Below are 19,646 nucleotides of genomic sequence, written 5' to 3'. Positions count from 1 at the left end.
CATGATCTTTAAAATAGGCTGAGAAGTTGTCTAGGTTCAGTGTCAAAGCAGTGAAATACATTAGGACTTGTGCTGGAGCTTTATTACTCTGCAGTGGGATTTATACCTACATGGAGGGCTTTTTTCATTGAACATACTTCCTATTGAGTTACATCTGGCTTTAGAAAAGTTCCTTCAGCTCCTGTAAACATAGAGAAGAGAGAGCATGTGATTGTCAGATGGAGTATGAAGAAGGCCCTTTAGCACTCAGCCCAAGGGGTAACTAACTTCTCTGTGAGATGCTCAGATATATTACAAATCTGATAAGCTGGCTCCTGAATGCTAAATCTCCTGAGTCAAAGTCTTCTGCCCTTTATTTTTTTCAAGAAATAACATGCTTGACTTAACCCCATTTCCAGGATTACGCATGGGAAAATGGTGTTCAGTAGTAGTAATACTTTTTCCTGGAAAATAGTGATGTTTTTAATAAATGGATTTCCTGGAATTCCATCAGCACATTGGAATTCTCTGTTTGCTGTTCCCTTTTGAAACATCTCCTTGAGCAAAGCAGTGGAAGGGTTTTTTAGTTTCTACCCTTTAAACAAGGTGACCCAACTGCTGTTTGGATTGGGAAGATCTGCTGTGTGTTCCAATAAGTGTCCACTAACTGAAATGTGTCTGTTAGCTTAAATTTCAAAAGAAGCAGAGTCCTTGGTGGGGGAGCTGTTTCCTGCCTTAAAGCCCCATAAACTGGTTTTGAAGAGAACAGAACAGTGCAGTTTTGCTGGGATTAGGGTGTGTAACCAAGGAGCCTCTTGGAATGGAGCCGTTCTGGACCTTTGCTCTGCTTTGGGGATTGCCAGAGTAAAAGACCTCTTTGAAATGCTGTTTATAGCCCAGAATCCTGCTGTGGCCAAAGCCCTGATCCCAGCCAGGCGTGACACAGCACTGCCTCTTTGCGCCTTGTGTTTCACTCCCAGAGGTGCTGCCAGCATGTTTGGTTGTGATCTTTGTAATTAATTCCCCTTTGTTTTTGTGAGGTTCTGCTAATTGGATTCCTCACTCTGTGGAAACTAGTGATCAGATTAGTCTCTGTTTCAGAGAATCTCCTGGGACACAGCTACACAGAGAGTCTCACTAAGTATTGTAAACCTGAAAAGATGAGCCTTATAAAGCTATTACAGTTCAGTTAGTTTTCATGTGGAAAGCCCCAGCCTGGGAATGGGGTAAAGCTTTGAATCCAGATGTCACTTCTATTGAACCGAGACCTAGATAGAAGAAATATAAAAAGTAGCCTGGATAGACTCTGCCTGTTCCATGTCCTTACCAGGCAGAGATCCAGGTGAGTGTCAGATGCTTTGCTCTCTGAAACTCACTCCTGCTGAGGAGTCTCTCATGGCCTAGGATAGACTCTGTGGCCACAAACACTCCACCATGAGGCAGAGGCAAGCAGCTCTAAATGCTCATGGCACTTGTTTTGCAGCTTTCCATTGGAGGCATCATCATCCTGAAGGACACCAGTGAGGATATGGAGGAGCTGGTTGAACCTGTGGCAGCTCATGGTCCGAAGATTGAGGAAGAAGAGCAAGAACCTGAACCTCCAGAGCCCTTTGAGTACATTGATGATTAAGGCCTGAGGTACAGTGTAGTGTGCAGAGTCGCCTTTTTCAATCCCAGTGAAGGAAAAGCCTCTTTGTACCAACAGAAGCAGTTGCCAGCACTCAGCACTCTTGGTTTAGCTCTTTGACAGCTTCTGTGGCAGATTTAGAAAAAAGCTCTGTCCCAATTTTAAGAGTTTGGCAGCTTAGAAGTCCACAAGTTCATTCTTTTTGGTCAGGCCTGACCCTGTTGTACTGGATCTGCTCTCTAATCTGGCAGGCTTAACTGCTCTTGAGTAGAGCCTGGCTGGGCAGAGAGCAGTGCAGGGATCACAGGAACTAGTCAGCTCCTGAAAGATGGTCCCAGAGGGGCAAGTAGTTTATATAACAAAGCTGTCATCTACTTGACCTCAGGGTGCCAGGATTTGTCAAAACAGAACTACTGTTCTGCTTCCTGGAGTTGCCATGTCTTCCCAGCAGTTCTTAGCAGAATTTAAAGGCACTTCAGTCATGGCCACTGAATGCTAGTAGTAGATCTGTTTCAGGCAATAAATGGTGCAGTTCTCATGTTCCTTGGTTAAACTGCCTGAATGGATGTGCAAGTTTCTCAAAGAGAGGCAGAAATCCAGTTGCTTTATTTCCAAATATAGGCTGGCATGTCTCAGGACTCCCACGAACAGAGATTATGGTCTTGAATTGGTGGATGGGCAGGAAAACAAACTCCTTGCTAAAAACTATAAATGTTGTGTCAGTGACAGGCTTGGGTGAGTGTGTGGGGTCAACCAGATGAAGCCTTAATTAAATGCATTTGATTTTCTGGTTTCTCTCTCTCCCTCCTCCAGGGTCATGTCATCTGAAGAAGACACTATGCTTGATATCAGAAAGACAGGCATGAAGACCTTCCTATTGAGATCTGATGTTCAGTGCATGCAGCCCCAATCTGTGCTGAGCTGAAGCTGATAGTCTGTGTTTTATGACTGAAGAACAGATATATGCTATTTAGTGTACTCTTTCACAAAACCTTGTTTTCAAATAAATATATTAAAAACTCTTGACATAAAAATGGCTTAAAAAAAAAGAAGCTAACAACTTTTGCTCTCCCCAAATGTTAAAAACTAAACTCAAGTTGTGGATCCTTGTCCAGCAGAGCTTGTTTGACTGCTCCTCTATACAATCATTTGGATCTGTGCACACCTCTGCACTTGTTGAGGCTGGGCAGGGTCTCAACTGCAGCCTGGCCCAGCCATAGCACTGATGCCACAGAAGGCAGGTCTCTGCTTGCCAGCAGCTGCACTGATGAGGTCTGCTTCCAGATTCCCTCTGTGATCTTCCCCCTCACTTATCCTGGTATTCATGTGATGGTGTGGGGCTGACAAAAGGGCTCTGGGTATTACTGATGGGCAAACAGGGGCACGTTTCTCCTTGTTTCACAGAAACCATTTTCTTTTGTGTGTGTGCTTTCACTGCTTTCACCAAATATGTGCAAAATAGCTGATATGAGCAGGTTACATTGCAGGCCTAGATGGAGTGGACCAGGCATGTAACTTGTCACACTGATGTGTATCATTAGCTAAGGGGAAATTATAGTCAGGGATATGGAATGAGGAACAGTTAGAAGGAAGGAATGGTGCTCCACCATTCACTATCCAGCTGGCCCTTCACCTTTAGGGCTGTAACACTTCAAAGGGTGTCTCAGCAGCAAGCCAGAGACTGCAGCCCTGGTCTCCTGCCAGCAAATGCTGGGTGAAGCTCCATCGTTGGAAACAGCACATACGTGCAATGAAGTTTTTATTGTATCTGTGTGTAGGGAGAGTATTTTATCCATGTGAACATACCACCATCTCATGTGCATTGGTAATAATGGAAGATAAATCTTGCATGTAGTGCTTGGGAGCTTCTCTGGCAGATGGTTTATTTTTTTGAATGCTACTATAGCAATGGGATAGTCTGCCTTTGTCCTCTGCAAAGCTAAGGACTACTGAGCAGAGGTGTGGGACTGAACACCAGTTTTGAGTCCTCGGCTTCAGGCAGAAGTCCCTCAAGTTGAAATGTCTCAGGTTACTGGTTAGAGCTTGCAGTTCTCAGCATCATCCAGATCTGTTCTCCAATGGAGTGGAACCAAGAATGAACCTGAAATGGCTACAGACAGTGTTATTGTCAAACAAAGAGGGAACCACTGCTCCAATCCCATGGTCAAAGACCTGGTATTGTGGTGCAACAAACAGAAGTGGACAAATCTACTTGGTGAGTCTTCTGGTGCTGCAATTCCTTCCCTTTGAATGGATACCTGTATCCTTTACTCCAGCATGTTCTTATAATGCCAACCAATAATGGTGTGCGGTGTTTCTTCGGGTAATTTGTGTAGTAATGCCTTGTGTTGTAAAACACTGTGGAGAGGGAAAGACTGGGAGGAGAAGACCCCTCATTCCAGGCTGTTCAGCAGCCTGACAGAGGCCAGATATTGCTAGAGCATTTCTAAAGTCCAAGTAGAAATGCTGGAAACAGCTGGCTCAGAAGGACCTAAAGTCCTGCATTGGCGCTTTGGCCAAGCTGTGAACACTGCTGCTTTTCATGGGACTTTTGGCCACACTTTTCTAATTGCAACAGATTTTTCAGGGTAATCAAAACATACCTGATGCTTGCTGCAGGTCCTCAGTGAGGCTATGTAAATCTGTATGTGCAGAGCAGCTCCCACCAAGCCACAGGGTACAGCCTGGGGCACCATGGAGGACTCCTGATTCTTGTGCTACATTAATCTCTTGTGCCTGTAAGATCCCTACTGCCTCTGACAGTGATGTTTCCGTAGAGCTCCCTTAGCACAAGCAAATGTAAAACCTCAGTCCCAAACTGATTTCTGAGCTGCTATTCTGGGGCTACAAGGTAAGGTTACACACACAGATTTTTAGAGGAGATTTTGGTGACTGGAAGAAAAGGGCCATGTGTGCCAGGCTGGAGACACCAGGAGGGAACTGGGAATTGGCCTGTCCTCACTTCCCTGTCTTGCCACTCATTGTGGGTTTTTTCTCTTCACTGTGTAAAGGATTGAGAACACTCATAGAAAAACATCCACTGTTTTGGCTTTCTCCCCCAGCTGCTGTTTTCTCCACCTGGGACAGGAAGATGCTGCTCTGTGTCTCATGAGACACGTGTGTAGCTGAGGCTGATTCCTCACAGGACAGTGCTCAAAAGACTCCAGACAGGACTAGAAATGCTCCTACAGAGTGCTTTTGAAAGTTTGTGTTACAAAACATGTCCAGACTATAGAATGATCCTATACATGCAATTTTATTTTTTTTAATCTCTACATAATTCCTTAATTTACTAATCAGGCTGCTGAGGGTGCTGCTCTGTGACCACTTGAGGTCACTTAGTGCTTGAATGAGGTGCTGAGCTTTGCTCAATTTCCAGGATGCCACTTGGGAAATTTGGAAATGGCCAGCCTGTGAGTGTTAGAAGAGGCTTATACAGCCCTAAAAGGGTTCTAGTAAACCTCTAGGAAGAGTCTAGGAATGTTCTGGAGATACAAGAGGAGACCTCCAGAAAGACTAGAAAAACATCCATTAAATGGCCAGGAAATGTCCAGAAGTCTTCTGGAAAGGTGCTAGAAAACCTCTGAGAAGGCTCTGGAAACCTGTGTGATCACTTTATCTCAGGCAAATTAATCCAGTAACAGCGGGACTGGCTCAGTGCTTTGAATAATGCCATTTGTTTCAGTGACTCATTAGTGCTGAGGAAGTGCTGCTCTCCTGGGCCTGTCTGGGGATGCTGCAGAGGGACCCACCCTGATTGTTTGTCAGGGGCTAATTGGACCTAAATACTCCTGACTTTGCCAGAGGGAGAGGCGGGGGTGACAGGAAGCTTCTACCCCTCCTGACTAATGGGTTTTCATCTCAATTAACCCTTGTGCAAATTAAATCACTTCTAAAGCATGCTGCTCTGACAGATCCCAGAGTCCCTCCAGGAGGCCCTGGACATTTCCTTAGCCTCCCTTTTCCCCTCCTTAACTCTGGTGCAAGCCCCCTGCTTGGCACCCTGCTGGGTCTGAAGTGGCTATGGACATGTTGGAGGTAAAGCTCCCAAGGCAAGAGGTCTTCAAGGAGGGGCCTGAGAGCCCTAAGCCCCCCAGCATTGCTATTCCTCCCCTGCAGGCATTCAGTGGCCTCATCCTCACCTCTCCCCATCACCCTCCTTATCTCTCCCCTTCCTCCCAGGGCCAGGCAAAGCTTTTCCTCCTTGCCTTTCAGAGTGAAGGGTGGACACTGCTGATAATGATGATGATGTTGGCCATTTATCTCCTGCATCCTGGCGGCTGAAGCACGCTCCACCCTCACCCCTGCCAGATGCCAGCCAGCCCCAGGCTCTCCCCTTGCTTGCTGCTCTTGGCATTGGTGAGGGGTTGGGTTTTCAGCCCAGCTCTGGGGCCACCGTGAGCCTGCAGCAGTGGCAGGATGGAAGAGTTGGTAATCATGGACATGTCAGGACTCCGCAAGGCTTGTATGGTTTGCTTGTAACCTCTGATGTGACTAATGGGCCTGAAGGCCTTTAACCAAGGGTGCTGATCTATGCCCAGGGTGACAGGGGGAATGGGACTGGTGGGAATGGGCGACGAGGCGATTGGGGGGCAGGTGGGAATGGGGGACAGGGGCATTGGGACACCTGGGAATGAGGGACGGGGAGGAATTGGACGCGTGGGAATGAGGGACGGGGAATGGGGGGCAGTGGGCCTGAAGGCCTTTAACCAAGGGTGCTGATCTATGCCCAGGGTGGTTTTATGTGGAACCAATGGTCTTTGGTCTCTCAGTGAAAGTAACTGCTTGGGCAGACCTGGTTCAATGTGTTTCTCCAGCTCTTCTGGGATTAGCCTGGCCCATGTCCATGTCTTGGGAGGAGATGCTGTCCCAGCCTCTGGAACTGGCTTGACTTGGCTTCTGAAATCCTGTTCTGTGTGGGCAAATGTTCCAGCTCGCAGCACCCTGGATCTGGAGTTTTGTTTTGAGCTCCATACTCCAGCTCCTGGCATTGGTTGCACAGCTGAAGCTCTGGGTTTTGCTTAGAGGAAATACCTGTGCAGGTGCTCAGGTGAGCCATCAGTGTCTCTGCCACTGGAGAATCACTGTTACCCACAGAGAGGTGACTCAGGACCATAATCCCAGACATCTCTGCCTAGTGCACTTATTCTGGTGGGCCCTGCTGCCTGACAGGATTTGGTTCAGCAATGTGTATGTCTGGGTTTTTTTCTTTGTGTTTGCAGAGCATGAGCAGAAAATGGGCACAGGAGGGTCTACACAGTAAAGGGTCCAGGTGCAGCAGGTCCTGGGGAGCAGGGCAGAGTGCGTGGGGGGACACCCTGGGCTCACTGCCCACTGCCTTAGGGCAGGGTTGGCCAAGGGGAAGGACAGTGGTTTGGTGGCAATAGCATCCTTGGCCAAGGGTATAAATAGCTGCTCTGGTGACCCAGGGAAGAATGGCTGCACAGGCAAGGTTAATTGTCAGCAGAAATTATGGGGACATTGTTCCTCCCAAGATAACCTGCAAGGGATGAAGCGTGGAACAAATTTTTCCCCTTCAGAGTAAAGGAAAAAGGGCCTGAAATATTGGTGCAGTGTCTTTGTTCTCAGTTTTAGGTGGCTCTCCCATTTAATTGTTTTTTTCCATTCTGTGTCAATGAGAACCAAAATGGATTAACTTTTTGTCTCCCCACCATGCCCTCCCAGAGGAGGAACTGAGATAGCTCCTGCAGGGCAGGGCTGGGCAAATTCTCTGTTTAATTTAACCTCACATCAAGGTCTTTTTTATTTTTAGCTTAAGCATGAAAGCTGGTGTTCAGGGGTGGGCAAGAAGCAGCTGAAAATAATTTGCTGGAAACATCTGCATTGGACAGCAGAGTTCATGGGCTCTTTCAGTGAAGAAAGCTTATGCTTGTTTCTCTTGCAGGCCTGGAGGTTCTGCAGTTTGCTCCTGAGTGGCTGGAGAGGCGGCCATTGGTCTGTGCTGGTGGCAGCACCAAAGCTGTGCTGCTGTGATGGGGACAGTGAGGCTCGCTGGGACTGGGGATGTTTCTCCTGACGATGGAGCTCTCTGTTCTGCTATTGCCGTGCACCCACCGAAAAGTTCATTAGCACTGTTAATTGAAAAGGGAAAAAGACTCGATAGGGGGCTTGGCCAATCCTCCCCTTTGCTTTGGCGGGGCTTCCATCAGGCAAGGACTTGTTGGACAGTGCGGCCCTGGCACGGCTCATCCCACCGTGCCAAGGCCGGGCTCCAGCCTCCTCCCGCCCCGCTCGCTCCCCGCAAAGCTCTGCCCTCCTCGCCCGACATCTCTTTCAAAAGAAACTTCCAAGCGGGAAGGCTTTTCCCTGCCTAGGGCGGAGCGGCGGCACGAGAGCCTCGGATGAAGCCGCTCATCATTTCAGAACCCGAACCGACCCCGCAGCCCCCTCAGGCCGCGGCATCCGCCGCTGCAGCCGCGACCGCCGCGCCACAGGCGGCGCTGTCCGCCCCGCCGCCGCGGGCACGGCCCCGCCGCGTGACGCGCCGGTCCCGGGTGACGATTGGCTGAGAGCGGTCACGTGAGCGGGACGCGAGGCGGGGGCGGGGCCGCGGTTGCCGGGGCGACACCGGCGGCGGCTGAGGGGACATTGGGACAGGTGGGAATGGGGGACAGGGGGAATGGGGGACAAGAGGGATTGGGACACCTAGGGGGGCCTGGGGCGGGTGGGAGTGGGGGATAGGGGGGATTGGGACAGGGGAAATTGGGGGTTTGGGACAAGGCAGAATGTGGAGCAGGAGGGACTGGGACAGGAAGGATGTGAGGCAGTGGGATGTGGGGCAGGTAGACCGTGTGTGCCTGTGTGTGTCTGTGAGTCTGTCTGTCTGTCTGTGTCTCTCCTCGTACCCTGTGGAGATGCTGTGGCTGATGGGCTGCGCTGTGTGAGCCCTGTGCTCTGCACTAACACCCCCTTCTTTATCATTTTCAGGCTTTATCAGCGATGAGAAGTAGCAGCAGCCCTTAGCAATGGGTGATGTTTTAGCGTATGAAGCTGAGTTGCTTGGACTAGTGAAAGAGGTTGGTTTTCTCTCTTTATTTCTTTTCTTCTTCTTTTTTTTTTTTTTTTTAAATGATTCTTGCAAGGCAAGATTTCTCAGAGTTTGCATTCAGAGCCAGGCATTGTAACTGAGGCCTGAATTCTGGAGTTATTTATCTGGCTAAGTGTTGCTACACTCTGAAATTGTGCTGACTCCTGTCATGCGCTGTCAGTTCAAAAGGCTCAATGTCCATTAAATGCCAGCAGTAAATTTTCTCCTTTGCTTGAACGAAATTACTGGCTAAACCAAGAGGCATCATTCTTTCAGGGGTGGTGTACTCAGTTGTCTCTAGGATGCAGGAAGAAATGGAGAGACGGTATTTTCCTACCACGAGGTATCAGTTTCTTGGTTTATCACTTTGCAGTCTTTGACATTTGTGAACCATCCTGCAGAGAAACTTTGGGATTTCATGGGCCATTCATTGAAGCATTAATCACCTAAAAAGAGGATTGATCACTTACTGAAGCATTAATCATCTAACAAATATTGTTCCTCTATGTTTTTATCTCACAGTATTTGGATTTTGCTGGATTTCAAGAAACAGTGAAAGTATTTAAAAAGGAATGTAAAATAAAAGGGAAGCCACTACCTAAACCAGCAAATGTTTCCTCAGAAGATTCATTGCCTGTTCAGGTAATGCATCATTTGAACTTACTTTGAGTAATAATGAAAACAGAGGTCACTAACCACCCTGTGAGTTATTACAACAGTGAATTGTCTGAACAGATTCTTGATTATTTGAAGAAATCTCCTGGCAGTCTTCTTCCAGCACAGGAACCTTCAAGTTTGCGGTTGGGGTTATTTTTCTTTCAGAACTGCAGTCATTTTGAACTCAAGGCACTAGTTTTGATTTATACTACTTTTTTACTGATATGCTTAAAATGTGGACTTTGCTTCTTGTATTGATGGTTGATACAGGCTCTCAAAGATATTAAAGATCTGTGAAGAAAGAACATTTGGGTGGTCATTGAATGGTGGGACGTTTGTGAATAAAACTTTTAATTGGAAGTGTTCAGATGGCACTGGAATTCTTCATTCACTAACCTACTGCTGAGAAGATGTGGCTCTTCTGTGTTTGGGTTTTCATTTGATGCTTATCCCTTTCACAGGAAGAAATGCTTACAGCATTTGAAGATGGTGATCAGAAAGTTTTCTTCCAGCTCTGGGAGGAGCATATTTTGTCTTCAGTCCATGACAGTGATCCAGTTGCTCAGAACCTGGAGTTCTATCTCCACATCTACTTTGCCACCTTCCTCTTGAAACAAACTATGGGAAAGCCTGTAAGTTTAGTTCACAATTCAAACCTCAGATTGCTGTTGTTTGTTTTACTTCATTTATTTGTCTTTAGTGTGGATGAGGATGGGATATTTTCTAATAATCATTCCAAAAGTATGTATCCAGTTTTGGCCACAGTCTGCATTTTAGTTCAGCCAGATCCTTTGTATTGTGGAGTACAGAGGTGGAAGTTGGAGCTGTCCTTGTCCCAAAGTTCCTGAAGTATTTCAACTCAGAAAATACCAAAATGGCAATATTTTCACACTTGTAATTGTAGACCATAGCAGATTCTTAAAACATTTAATTTTTGCTTGGAGTTTGCACTGAAATTGTGAGTTGAAATACACTAATTTCTGATTAAATGGCAAAGCTCAGTTTTGGCCAGCTCAATATATCATGCTGAGAACTATAAATCCCAAGATGTTTTAAAACAAAATCTCTGTTACATGGGACTTTTATGATGAAGAGACATTTAAGAAGCCTGGACTCAGCCAGATCAGCCAGGGCTTAATAGCTCCTGGCCTTCACCTGTCAGCTGCTACAGGAGTATTTAGATTCCTGCAGTCTGTTTTCCAGGCTCTAAGGAGCTTTTGTTCTGTTCTGTGTGCCAGCTCCACTTCCCACTGCTGTGCAAGTGGATTTTTTTGTTTCTGCACTTACCACTGAAATAAAGCATCTCCGAAGTATGTGTTTTCTCTCTGCCCTGAGTGGAGCAATGGCATTTTTCTTTAAAAATCTAGCCTGAAGTGAACAGGAATAATTTACATGCAGAAAGCAATTCCCTATCTCTTCTTTCTTTGGACCTGGTTGAGAGAAACAACAGCATTGGTTTACATTTTCCTTTATGACTGATGAAAACATACAGTATGTTCTCCAGTTAAATGGTTTTTAGATAACAAATATACTGGAATTTCAAATCTGGGTCTCTTCTTTTATTTGCCAGCTTTACATTCAGTACATTCAGAATGTCAATTTTCTAAATTAAATCTGCTGCTTTATTTCCTAGGACAAGGCCGAACTTGACAAAAGGATTTCTTATTTCAAGGCATACCTGGAAACAAAAGGAGCTGCACTGAGCCAGACCACAGAGTTTCTTCCCTTCTATGCTTTGCCCTTTGTTCCAAACCCCATGGTACATCCTTCATTTAAAGAACTTTTCCAGGTAAGTATCTGTGTGGCAGAGATTGTTTTGTGGTGACTTACACTCACATACCTACACAAATTGTTTGTCAAGTGTGTGTAGTATTTTTTAGAGTTATTTGCTCTGAATGCTTCCCTGACCATGTGGACAGTTGTGCTGGCCTGGCTGAGCAGCTGTGGGCAGCCAGTCTGGTGCAAGGAGATGTCTTCAGCCTGCATTGCTGCCACACTGCTTTTGATACCAAATCAAAGCTTAAGTGATACTTGCCTTACGGCTGGCTTTGGATGTACCAGCTGATGAGGAGCTCCAGTTTAACACCAAAAAAAGGCATATGCTGCCATTTTCCTTTGGGACTAGCTATAAATAATGAGATAGACTGGTTTACCTCAGAGATGGAATATGACTACTCTTTTTTAATTATACTTAGCAGCATTTTTTTAATGTGTTATCTAAGACGAGATCCTCAGGTTTATTCTGAGTAACCCACTGTCCAAGCTCTTAGTCCACACTCACTCATATTTTCTTGTGGGAATTGTTCAACTCATTCCATGTTAGTGTTGAAACACAGATTGTTTTATGTTTGAGAAAGAGCAGCAGTGAGTCACTAGTTTACAAAGCGGAGTTCTTGTGGCATATATTTTTCTCAGGCATCTGATGCTTTATATAGCTGGAGTTCCTGTCAGTTTGTGTAATGCATCTTGAAAAATCATATGCACTCCTCTCTGCAGGAGACAAGGTTCCTTTGGTAATATACAGCGTGCTGTGGTACACCACTGTCTGGATACTGAGTTGGTAAATGCAACAAGTAAATTTTGTACACTCTCCAGCATGGTGAAATAAGGGCAAATCTGAGCTGTGAGAACAGCTTGCAACATACATGTATACAGCAGTAAATTTAGGGAGCTCCTGGTACTTGTTGGAAGACAGAACTTTTTTTTCACTGACTGAATTTTCCTCAAGCAGAAGCCACCTTCACTGAAGGCTTGAAATAGAAGACATGAGGTGTAGTTTGACTTTTTCCCTTAACTGTTATTTTCTTGTGCGTGTGAGACACTACGTCAGGCAGAGGACAGCATTCCAGTTAATGCTCTTGGTCTGTTCTGCTGGTCTGTTTTTCCTGCATTGGCTGTTTTTCTCTAAATCCTTATTTTAGAAACATTGTACCCACCAGTGTCATGTCATGATGCTTGCAGTAGTTATTGACAAAACTTGGAATTCCCAGATCTTTTTAGGAGCAAAGGATGAAAACTGAGCAGTGCAAAATTACAAATTTTGTACTCTATTTAATACATGTGAAAATAATTTTTTCTCAAGTTGCTTGTCTTTAAAGGTGCTTTTATTTTCAGGGCAGTTGTTGTGTGTGTATATAAGCCACCAACACTATGTGACAGTTTTGTACTTGAAATAAAGATGCTTTATGTTTGTAGAACTCCTATCTAGGAATAATACTGAACTCCCCTCTGACTTCTGTATGCTTTCATGGGGAGTGGGCAAACACATTCGCATCAGTAACAGTGAAGGGAAAATTTTTTAAATCCAGTGCTGGCTGCCTTGTTTACTAGTGGGAAGTTGCTGTGATCCAAGCAGTGCTTTCTGCAGAGTGTACATATTTGGTGAACAACTGTCATTATTTGTTTTTCTTTTCAAGGATTCTTGGACACTGGATTTAAGGACAAGATTGGAAACGTTCCTGTCTCTGGCTCTTAAAGCCAGACAGACTCCTCGGCTTCTCACTATATTTGTATCCTTCTAAGAAAACACTTTGCAGATTATTAGAAATACTGTAAAGAGGCAGTATAATTTATTGCAAAAGTATGCTGCTAAGATTTATTGCAGAATTGCAGTAACTTTGCAGTTCAGTGTTTTTATGACAGGAAACGTTGTTTATATTCCACATTCAAAAATAAACTTTTGAAAAAGTCATATAAAGACCATGTACAGATCCATATGAACCTACATGCTTATCATGTGATCATTCTTTGTTTCCATGTATAAATACAGGATACCCAAAGGCACCAACCTGACCTGACTTCTTTCTTGGCATTTCTAAAGCTTTTAGTCTTAGGGACTAGCTGAAAATTTTCCAGTGCTTTTAAGGGTTCTAGAAATTATTTGGTCACTCGTAGGTCAGCAAAAGATCTCAAGTCCCTAGGCAATGTTGTGAATCGAGCACTTAGGAGATTTTTGTGTATTTATTGTTGATTTATGTATTCTGTAGAGCATCAGGCACTTGCTGTTTGCTGGGATAGTAGGAATATCTGACTTGGTTGAGATTCTCATTCTGAGTCTCTAGAACAAACACTGAAAAGGTGCACATTTTCCTGATCTGCTTTTACTCGTGCAACAGAAGGAGAGTGGACAGTGCAACAAAGGTAAATACTGGGCTGTGGTAAGGATGTCCTGTAAAATTGTCAGGGGCTGTGAAGGTAGTGGGAGGTTTACCTGCAGGGGTGGGGAAGCTAGTGATGCATAGCAGAAAGTCCTTGGAAATTCAGACCCCAGCTTTGGTGATAGCTGTTGATAGCTTTTTGAGCTCAGTAAGGTTCATGCAGTCAATGAATATGGGCTAGAAATGGGAAGGGACCTAGTAGTGGGATTTGTATTAAACATCTATTTTGTTCTGAAACATGGTAAAAACCAGTGGAGAGCTCCATACAAAGTGCATACCAGCTTTCCTTTTCTAGTTCTGATGAAAGTAAGTTGTCTCAGATCCTTTCCCTTGCTTCCAGGTTTTATGTCTCATTCAGTTGTTCTGATGACTGTTTGATGATCTTAGACAAGGTTGATTTTTTGTTCCTATTTACTCATTTTGTTTAAATAGTACCTCCTAAAATAGTGGATATTAGTATATCCTGAATAAGAATGTGTTCATTTAAGTGTGACTGGCTGATGTGCTGATGTGTTACGTTACATTTTGAGGTAAGCTGCTTATACACACTTAAATGTGTATGTGTGACTTGTGGCCCTTTAGAAATAATAATTTCAGCACAGAATCCTGTTAGATGCTGATAACACTTGAAACATGTGCCTTTTAAAAATCAGTTAAATAAATAGAACTTAGGCTTCCAACTACTTTTCATTGATTTTTTTCACTTGACTGTCTGCATATACTTTCTAGTTAGGGATTTATATGAGACCAGTTGGATTCTTAAAATTATTTTTCCTCTTGAGTTATTTTATCTGTATGTTTATCCTGAGGATTTACTTTTTGTAGATTGAATTAGGCAGATAGTTAGGTATTCTCCCAGTGTGAGTTCCTTGTGTTTTCTTTGTTCTTTTGTTCTTTGTGTTCTTGCATGAGACTTTCACTGAATAATAGAAAGGTCTCTTGGATTTTTATTTTCCAGAAGTTACACTTTTTCCTTGTGGAGAACTTTCCTGAAGGCAATAGTCCCATGCTCTTATTGAAAGGAAATAACTGTGCAATTGTACCTGACTTATTTGGGGCCTAATTAGTTTTAATTTGGGCAGGTTCTGTGCTTTGTGCAGGGACTGTCATGGAATTCAATTCATGCAGGTCAGCTTGAATTTGCAGATCTGGTATATGCCTTGGAGGTTGAGTCAGTTTGGATTTTTCATAAAGGTTATTTGAGGACTGTCTCATATGAAGGTTTTGGATCCAAGAGGTTATTTTTGCAGTATCCTGCTCACATCAAATGGGATCCACAGCACTTACTTGCTGCTGGAGAATATTTACTTTATCAGTGAAGGAGAAATGCAAAGGAAATTTATAGGCAACACATGAATGAAAGCAGTATGACAGAGCCCTGAAAACACCTTTTGTAAATAGTTGCCAGTCATCAGTCTGACATGCTGAAGTACTTCAAGTTTGGGTGGGGTGGTGTAAATGCTTTTGAGGGTGTCCTGGAGTGTTCAGTATGTTTGCCTGCCTTGCCTGCCTTACCTGCTACAGTTTGGGTTCTTATCCATTTGCTAAAAAATTTCAGTTCCTGTATGACTTCCAAAGCTATTTGTGTGGCAGCTGTGCTTAACTTACAGTTCTCCCATATGTTTTCAGTTTGGCTGGAAAGGAAAAAATTGCAGAATGGTTGGCATCTTGCACAGAGAGCCTCAGACCTTCTTTGTGTCCTCTCTGCTAGCAGGAACTGAGGGAATGAAGTATTTGGAAATGTGTTCAGCTGCTGTTGCCTTCACTGCCTCATTACAAATCAGTGGATGAGTTCTCAGCCACTCTTGCACTGTTTTGGGAAGGGGGAGAGTGGTGGAAGTGTGTCAGGCTCCTGCACTAGAGAAGGTGGAGTGTGATCTACTTGTCTAGAGATTTGCTAAAGTCTGACTATGTGTAAAAATGTCAGTTTAGAATATGGGTAGTAATTTTTAACCAAGAAGGAAACTCCTGCTTCTCCTGAGAGCAAGGTTTGGTGTCCAACAGCAGCTCCTGAGACCTGCAGCTTCTCTGCTCAGAGCTCTGCTTCACTGTGTGCAGGAGCTCAGCTGGCTGGATCAGTGCTTCTGGACAAGTATGTGAAGGTGGGCTGAGATTAGACAGAAAGAGACAGAGCAAGCACAAGTTCAGGAAACAAGTGTTTCAGGTGTAGGTAAGTTGTAAAGAAATCTCTCACTTAGAGAGAAAAGGTTATCATGGAATTAAGTGCATATGTGTAACTCTTTGGCTGCTGGTAGGAACTGGAGTTAGAAGACTTGACAATTACACACATGAGAGAGCAAGCAAGAGTTCTGGTAGAAACATGCAGTAGTTCAGATGATACCCAGTGCCAGCATCTTCATTTGGCAGAGTCACAAGCTTTACTGTGTCTTGTATCTTCCAACACCAGGAAGTCAGTCTTCTGTATTTTTCCCTCTTTACATCAGCATATGAATAATGTTTCTGGTAGGTGTTTGGTCCAGAGCTTTTTTTTCCGTCCTTGATAAGCTTATCACATGTACAAAGCATTTGTCAGTGCTGGGAGTTGTGTCTGGGAAAGAGAGAAGCCACAGTGTTACTCTGATTCCTGTAATGGTGCAGTTTGATCACTGCTGCAAGATGACATAAATGTCAGCTGAAATTCCTCTGAAAGGTACCATTTCCTTTTACCAAATCTGGACTGGGATGGTAATGATTTAACCTTTTAAACAAGGAATTTAATACTAATTTTTACCTGGGATGGTGGCTCCCTGGTTTGTCTAAATGAATGCTGTTAAAGGGATATGGCAGGAATGCAACAAGGGAATGGGGCAGCACAGGACCAGCTCTTCCAGCAGCTGTCTGAACTTGGAACAGCTGTTTGCCTGTGATGAGAGATTCCTGCTCTTTCAGCAGGAGAAGCTTTCATGAGACTTTCCCCTTTTCAGTAAAATTATTTAGGTGTGAGAAGATAGTGATACAAAATTGCAAGATATGCCAAGACTTTGTGATTCCTTTCTGACACCCTTTTCTCAGTTTATTATTGAAAATCCCTGGTTTTAACAGCCAAGAGGCAAAATTGGACCCTGTTTCTGAATTTCCAAGACTAGTGTTCATGAGCTGCATTGAGTTTTGGTTATGTAGTTTTTTCCTGCTGACTGCAGTTGGAAGACATATTTTCATCACTGGAAATTCTACCCACTGGGCTATGAAAAGTAAGCAAACTCTGAGAAGGTTTATGCTTTGTGATTTGGTACTTCCAACTTTCCTCTGAGTGAAAGTCACGCTCTAGATATGTCCACTGGAAATTTATTCACAGTTAAATAAAAATATATTCCCATTTGCTCATCTAGGCAACAGAATAAAGTGCTGGAGTAGCTAGTTTTGTGCAGTGGTTGCTCTCAGAATCTTTCTTAAGTTTAGAAAAATATTCTTGTTTTGAAGCTGTATCATATTAAAGCTGTGGTAGCAGTTTAACAGTAATGGCTGTGAAATAAAAACAAAATCAAAGTTGAATTATTATCATCAAGGCTGAATAATTTGATTGTCTTTGGAAGTCCTCTTAACTCTACTGATTTTTAAGTTAATATTGATTGAGATTAGTGTAACAGCTTACAGAATTGTAAAAAGCTTAGCAGCTTCATCAGGATTGCTTAATGTTACTGTTATAGTGGTGTTTTGGTTATTGTTCTGGGTTTTTTTAAGTGCATTTTGCTGGGCTTGAACAGGTTCTGTGGCTTGTCGTTTATCAGTGAAATAAACTGTGTCATATTGGGCTGTTTAGAACACTTTTCTTAAATCCAGAAAGATTTTCAGTCTGTGAGAGGGAATCCTACTTTTGTCTGAAACTCCACAGTCAAGCTGGTTCCTTCCCACTGTTTAACAAAACCTCCTATGGTAAATATTGTGTCTGTTTGCAGATGGGCCCGATGCCACTTTCACAGCACTAGGGCAGTACTGGATTTTCAGCAAACTAATTTAAAACATAATGTTCTAACAAAATACACGACATCAGCTGTAACAATAGAATTATTGTGCCTCCCTTCACAGTTTTGTCTGGTCACAGAATTCTGCGCTGTGGACCACAGCTCCAGGTTCAGTGCCCAGTTCCATGCAGAACATTGGCTTGGCTAGATCTGAGACTGGGGTGGAGTACACAGATTCTGGTACTCAGTTTGCTTTTGTCTCAAAAGTAATTGAACCCGAAGGAACAAAATGTATCAGAAATGTAACTTTTTTATTATTCAGATAGAAATGAAGGACAAATTTGAGTTATTTTCAGAAACTGAGAACATCAAAAGTGAGTGACAGAGTTTACCATTAAGCACTAAGTAATGGATAATCTTCTTCACAAATATATTCAGTGATGTTTACTGCCTTATAGTTGTAATGCTACTGTAACTGTGAAGCAGTTGCTTCTTTGGACAATTAAGGCTTAATAAATACTCGTAGGTGTTGCAATTAAATGGAATCTTCCTAGAGGCATGAAATTATCCTTGTAGGCAAATTCCACACCTCAGAAATTGAGGCTGTCCCTTCAGAGCAGCAAAAATGCTTGTGGGTTCTTTTGTCCTTTTCTTTGACTAGGTGATGCTATTAATTTTTTTATTATTCTCTTGACAGAAATGATGCAACATCTTCATCAGCAGTTAGTGAAGCGTGAGCACAGGTACATGACCAACCTGAAACGATTGCGCAAGTTGCAGATGGACTACCGTGGCCTCCTTGAAGTCACTGCAGAGCTGGTGGATTCTTTGGAGGCCACAGTCACTGGCAAGATGGTAAGAGATGACCCAGATGTGCACTTGCTTCCACACCCCCAGAAAATGGAGACCAAAGGGTGAATTAAGCTTCATAGTTACGAGCATTTCTGTTAGAGCTGTGGCTCTTTACTGATGAAACACAGCACTTAGGATGAGCTGTTCTCCCATTGCCCTGGTGAAGGAGCATAAAATAAGTACAAAAAGTGGGTTGAATTTTGCTGGCTCAAAAATCTTGAAAAAATTATCACCAACTCAGAAGACATCGCAGATCTCTTGTGCAAATCCTCTTTTGAGCTTTGGCAGCAGCAGTTATTTGAGGGCACTTTGGTGATTACTGATTGCAGTCCAGCCCATCAACAACTGTGTTTAAAATTTCAGTCACGTCTGTTTTGAATTCCACAGTAGTGGAAATAATCTTCTTATCCAAAATTTTGGTAAGGAAAAGCTTTGCTCTCTGTTCTGCTAAACTGGACTTGTTAATTTAATTGATAAATGGAACAGGGAGATAGGAGTGAATGAGTTATTCATTATGTGAAATGAGCCACGTGTATGTAAGTGGAGGAGGTACAATTTTCTTAGGAGTATTTTTAATATGAAGTTGATTGTCTTTTTCATGTGTTGTGCTCCTCTGTGAGCTTAAGTTCTGTGTAACCTGAAGGCTGTTATGGCAGATGTTAGTGGCCTCTAGGTGCTTTTAAAGGAACTGTGAATTGTTAGCAGGGAGAATGACCTGGCATTTCCTGTGCTGCCTGCTGAAGAGTCAATATGTACCTTCCTCCTGTCATCAGCATGAACACCATGTGGTTGGTTACTCTGCTCTGGGATTACTGTTCACTATTACTGCAGGGAAGAATTTGTTTTTGGGTGGATTATGCTTTACAGCAGATTAGGGATGGTATCTGCTCAACAATAAAATCACAGTCATTCATTTGTTGCCTCCCATTTCACGCCTCCATGCTCTCCAGGCGATATCCAATTACCCTCTGTGGTCGGGAGCCGGACCCTGGTTCTCTTTGGTTGCGGATGTTGTTCAGTTTCCTTTGCGAGCCTTGTGCGTGGCACTCGTTTGGTGCTTCCCAAGCGTGTCCAGCTGAGGGTGCTCTTCCGTTAGGGATGCTGGATTCTGTCATTGCCGAATCCAAAGTGGAGTTGAGTACTGAATAAAGTGATAGTGAAGTTACAACGTTCTGAATTTGAAGGGGTTCATTGTCCTGCGGAAGGTCTGGGAATATCAGAAGTGTCCCCCCAGTTGCACTTCTATAATACAGACGTATTATCTCAGTCCTCTCATCTCTCTTCTGGGGAAGGTAATAACTCTCCTGAAATTAAGCTGTTCTGTTGAAATGTAGATTTCCCAAAATGAAAACACTAAACCCACTGAGATATTTTGCATTGAAAAACAAAGTTTTGTATTGTGTAATTCATATTTATTCTCTCTG

General features: G+C 43.7%; 2 protein-coding genes across 3 annotated transcripts in view; both read left to right on the top strand.

Annotated features, from left to right (window-relative positions):
* PSMD1 (proteasome 26S subunit, non-ATPase 1) overlaps positions 1-2,640 on the top strand; it is a 64,807-nt gene extending 62,167 nt beyond the window's left edge. Inside the window, exons 24-25 of the mRNA XM_041467604.1 lie at positions 1,463-1,617; positions 2,420-2,640. Of these exons, the coding sequence (XP_041323538.1) occupies positions 1,463-1,609 (147 nt within the window). The 3' untranslated portion in view covers positions 1,610-1,617; positions 2,420-2,640. The remainder of the gene's footprint in view (positions 1-1,462; positions 1,618-2,419) is intronic.
* Positions 2,641-2,770: 130 nt separating this feature from the next.
* ARMC9 (armadillo repeat containing 9) overlaps positions 2,771-19,646 on the top strand; it is a 61,636-nt gene continuing 44,760 nt past the window's right edge. For both annotated transcript variants that reach the window (XM_041467606.1, XM_041467605.1), the window contains exons 1-9: positions 2,771-3,821; positions 7,512-8,224; positions 8,555-8,643; positions 9,177-9,296; positions 9,773-9,943; positions 10,945-11,100; positions 12,728-12,820; positions 13,427-13,451; positions 18,068-18,225. In XM_041467606.1, coding sequence (XP_041323540.1) covers positions 8,593-8,643; positions 9,177-9,296; positions 9,773-9,943; positions 10,945-11,100; positions 12,728-12,820; positions 13,427-13,451; positions 18,068-18,225 — 774 coding nt within the window. In that variant the 5' untranslated portion in view covers positions 2,771-3,821; positions 7,512-8,224; positions 8,555-8,592. The remainder of the gene's footprint in view (positions 3,822-7,511; positions 8,225-8,554; positions 8,644-9,176; positions 9,297-9,772; positions 9,944-10,944; positions 11,101-12,727; positions 12,821-13,426; positions 13,452-18,067; positions 18,226-19,646) is intronic.

The sequence above is a fragment of the Pyrgilauda ruficollis genome, unplaced genomic scaffold (assembly GCF_017590135.1).
Source record: "Pyrgilauda ruficollis isolate IOZ18807 unplaced genomic scaffold, ASM1759013v1 scaffold21, whole genome shotgun sequence".
In the NCBI taxonomy this organism is placed as follows: domain Eukaryota; kingdom Metazoa; phylum Chordata; class Aves; order Passeriformes; family Passeridae; genus Pyrgilauda; species Pyrgilauda ruficollis.
The sequence above is the reverse complement of the archived record's forward strand: the minus strand, read 5'-3'. Positions and strand labels throughout refer to the sequence as shown.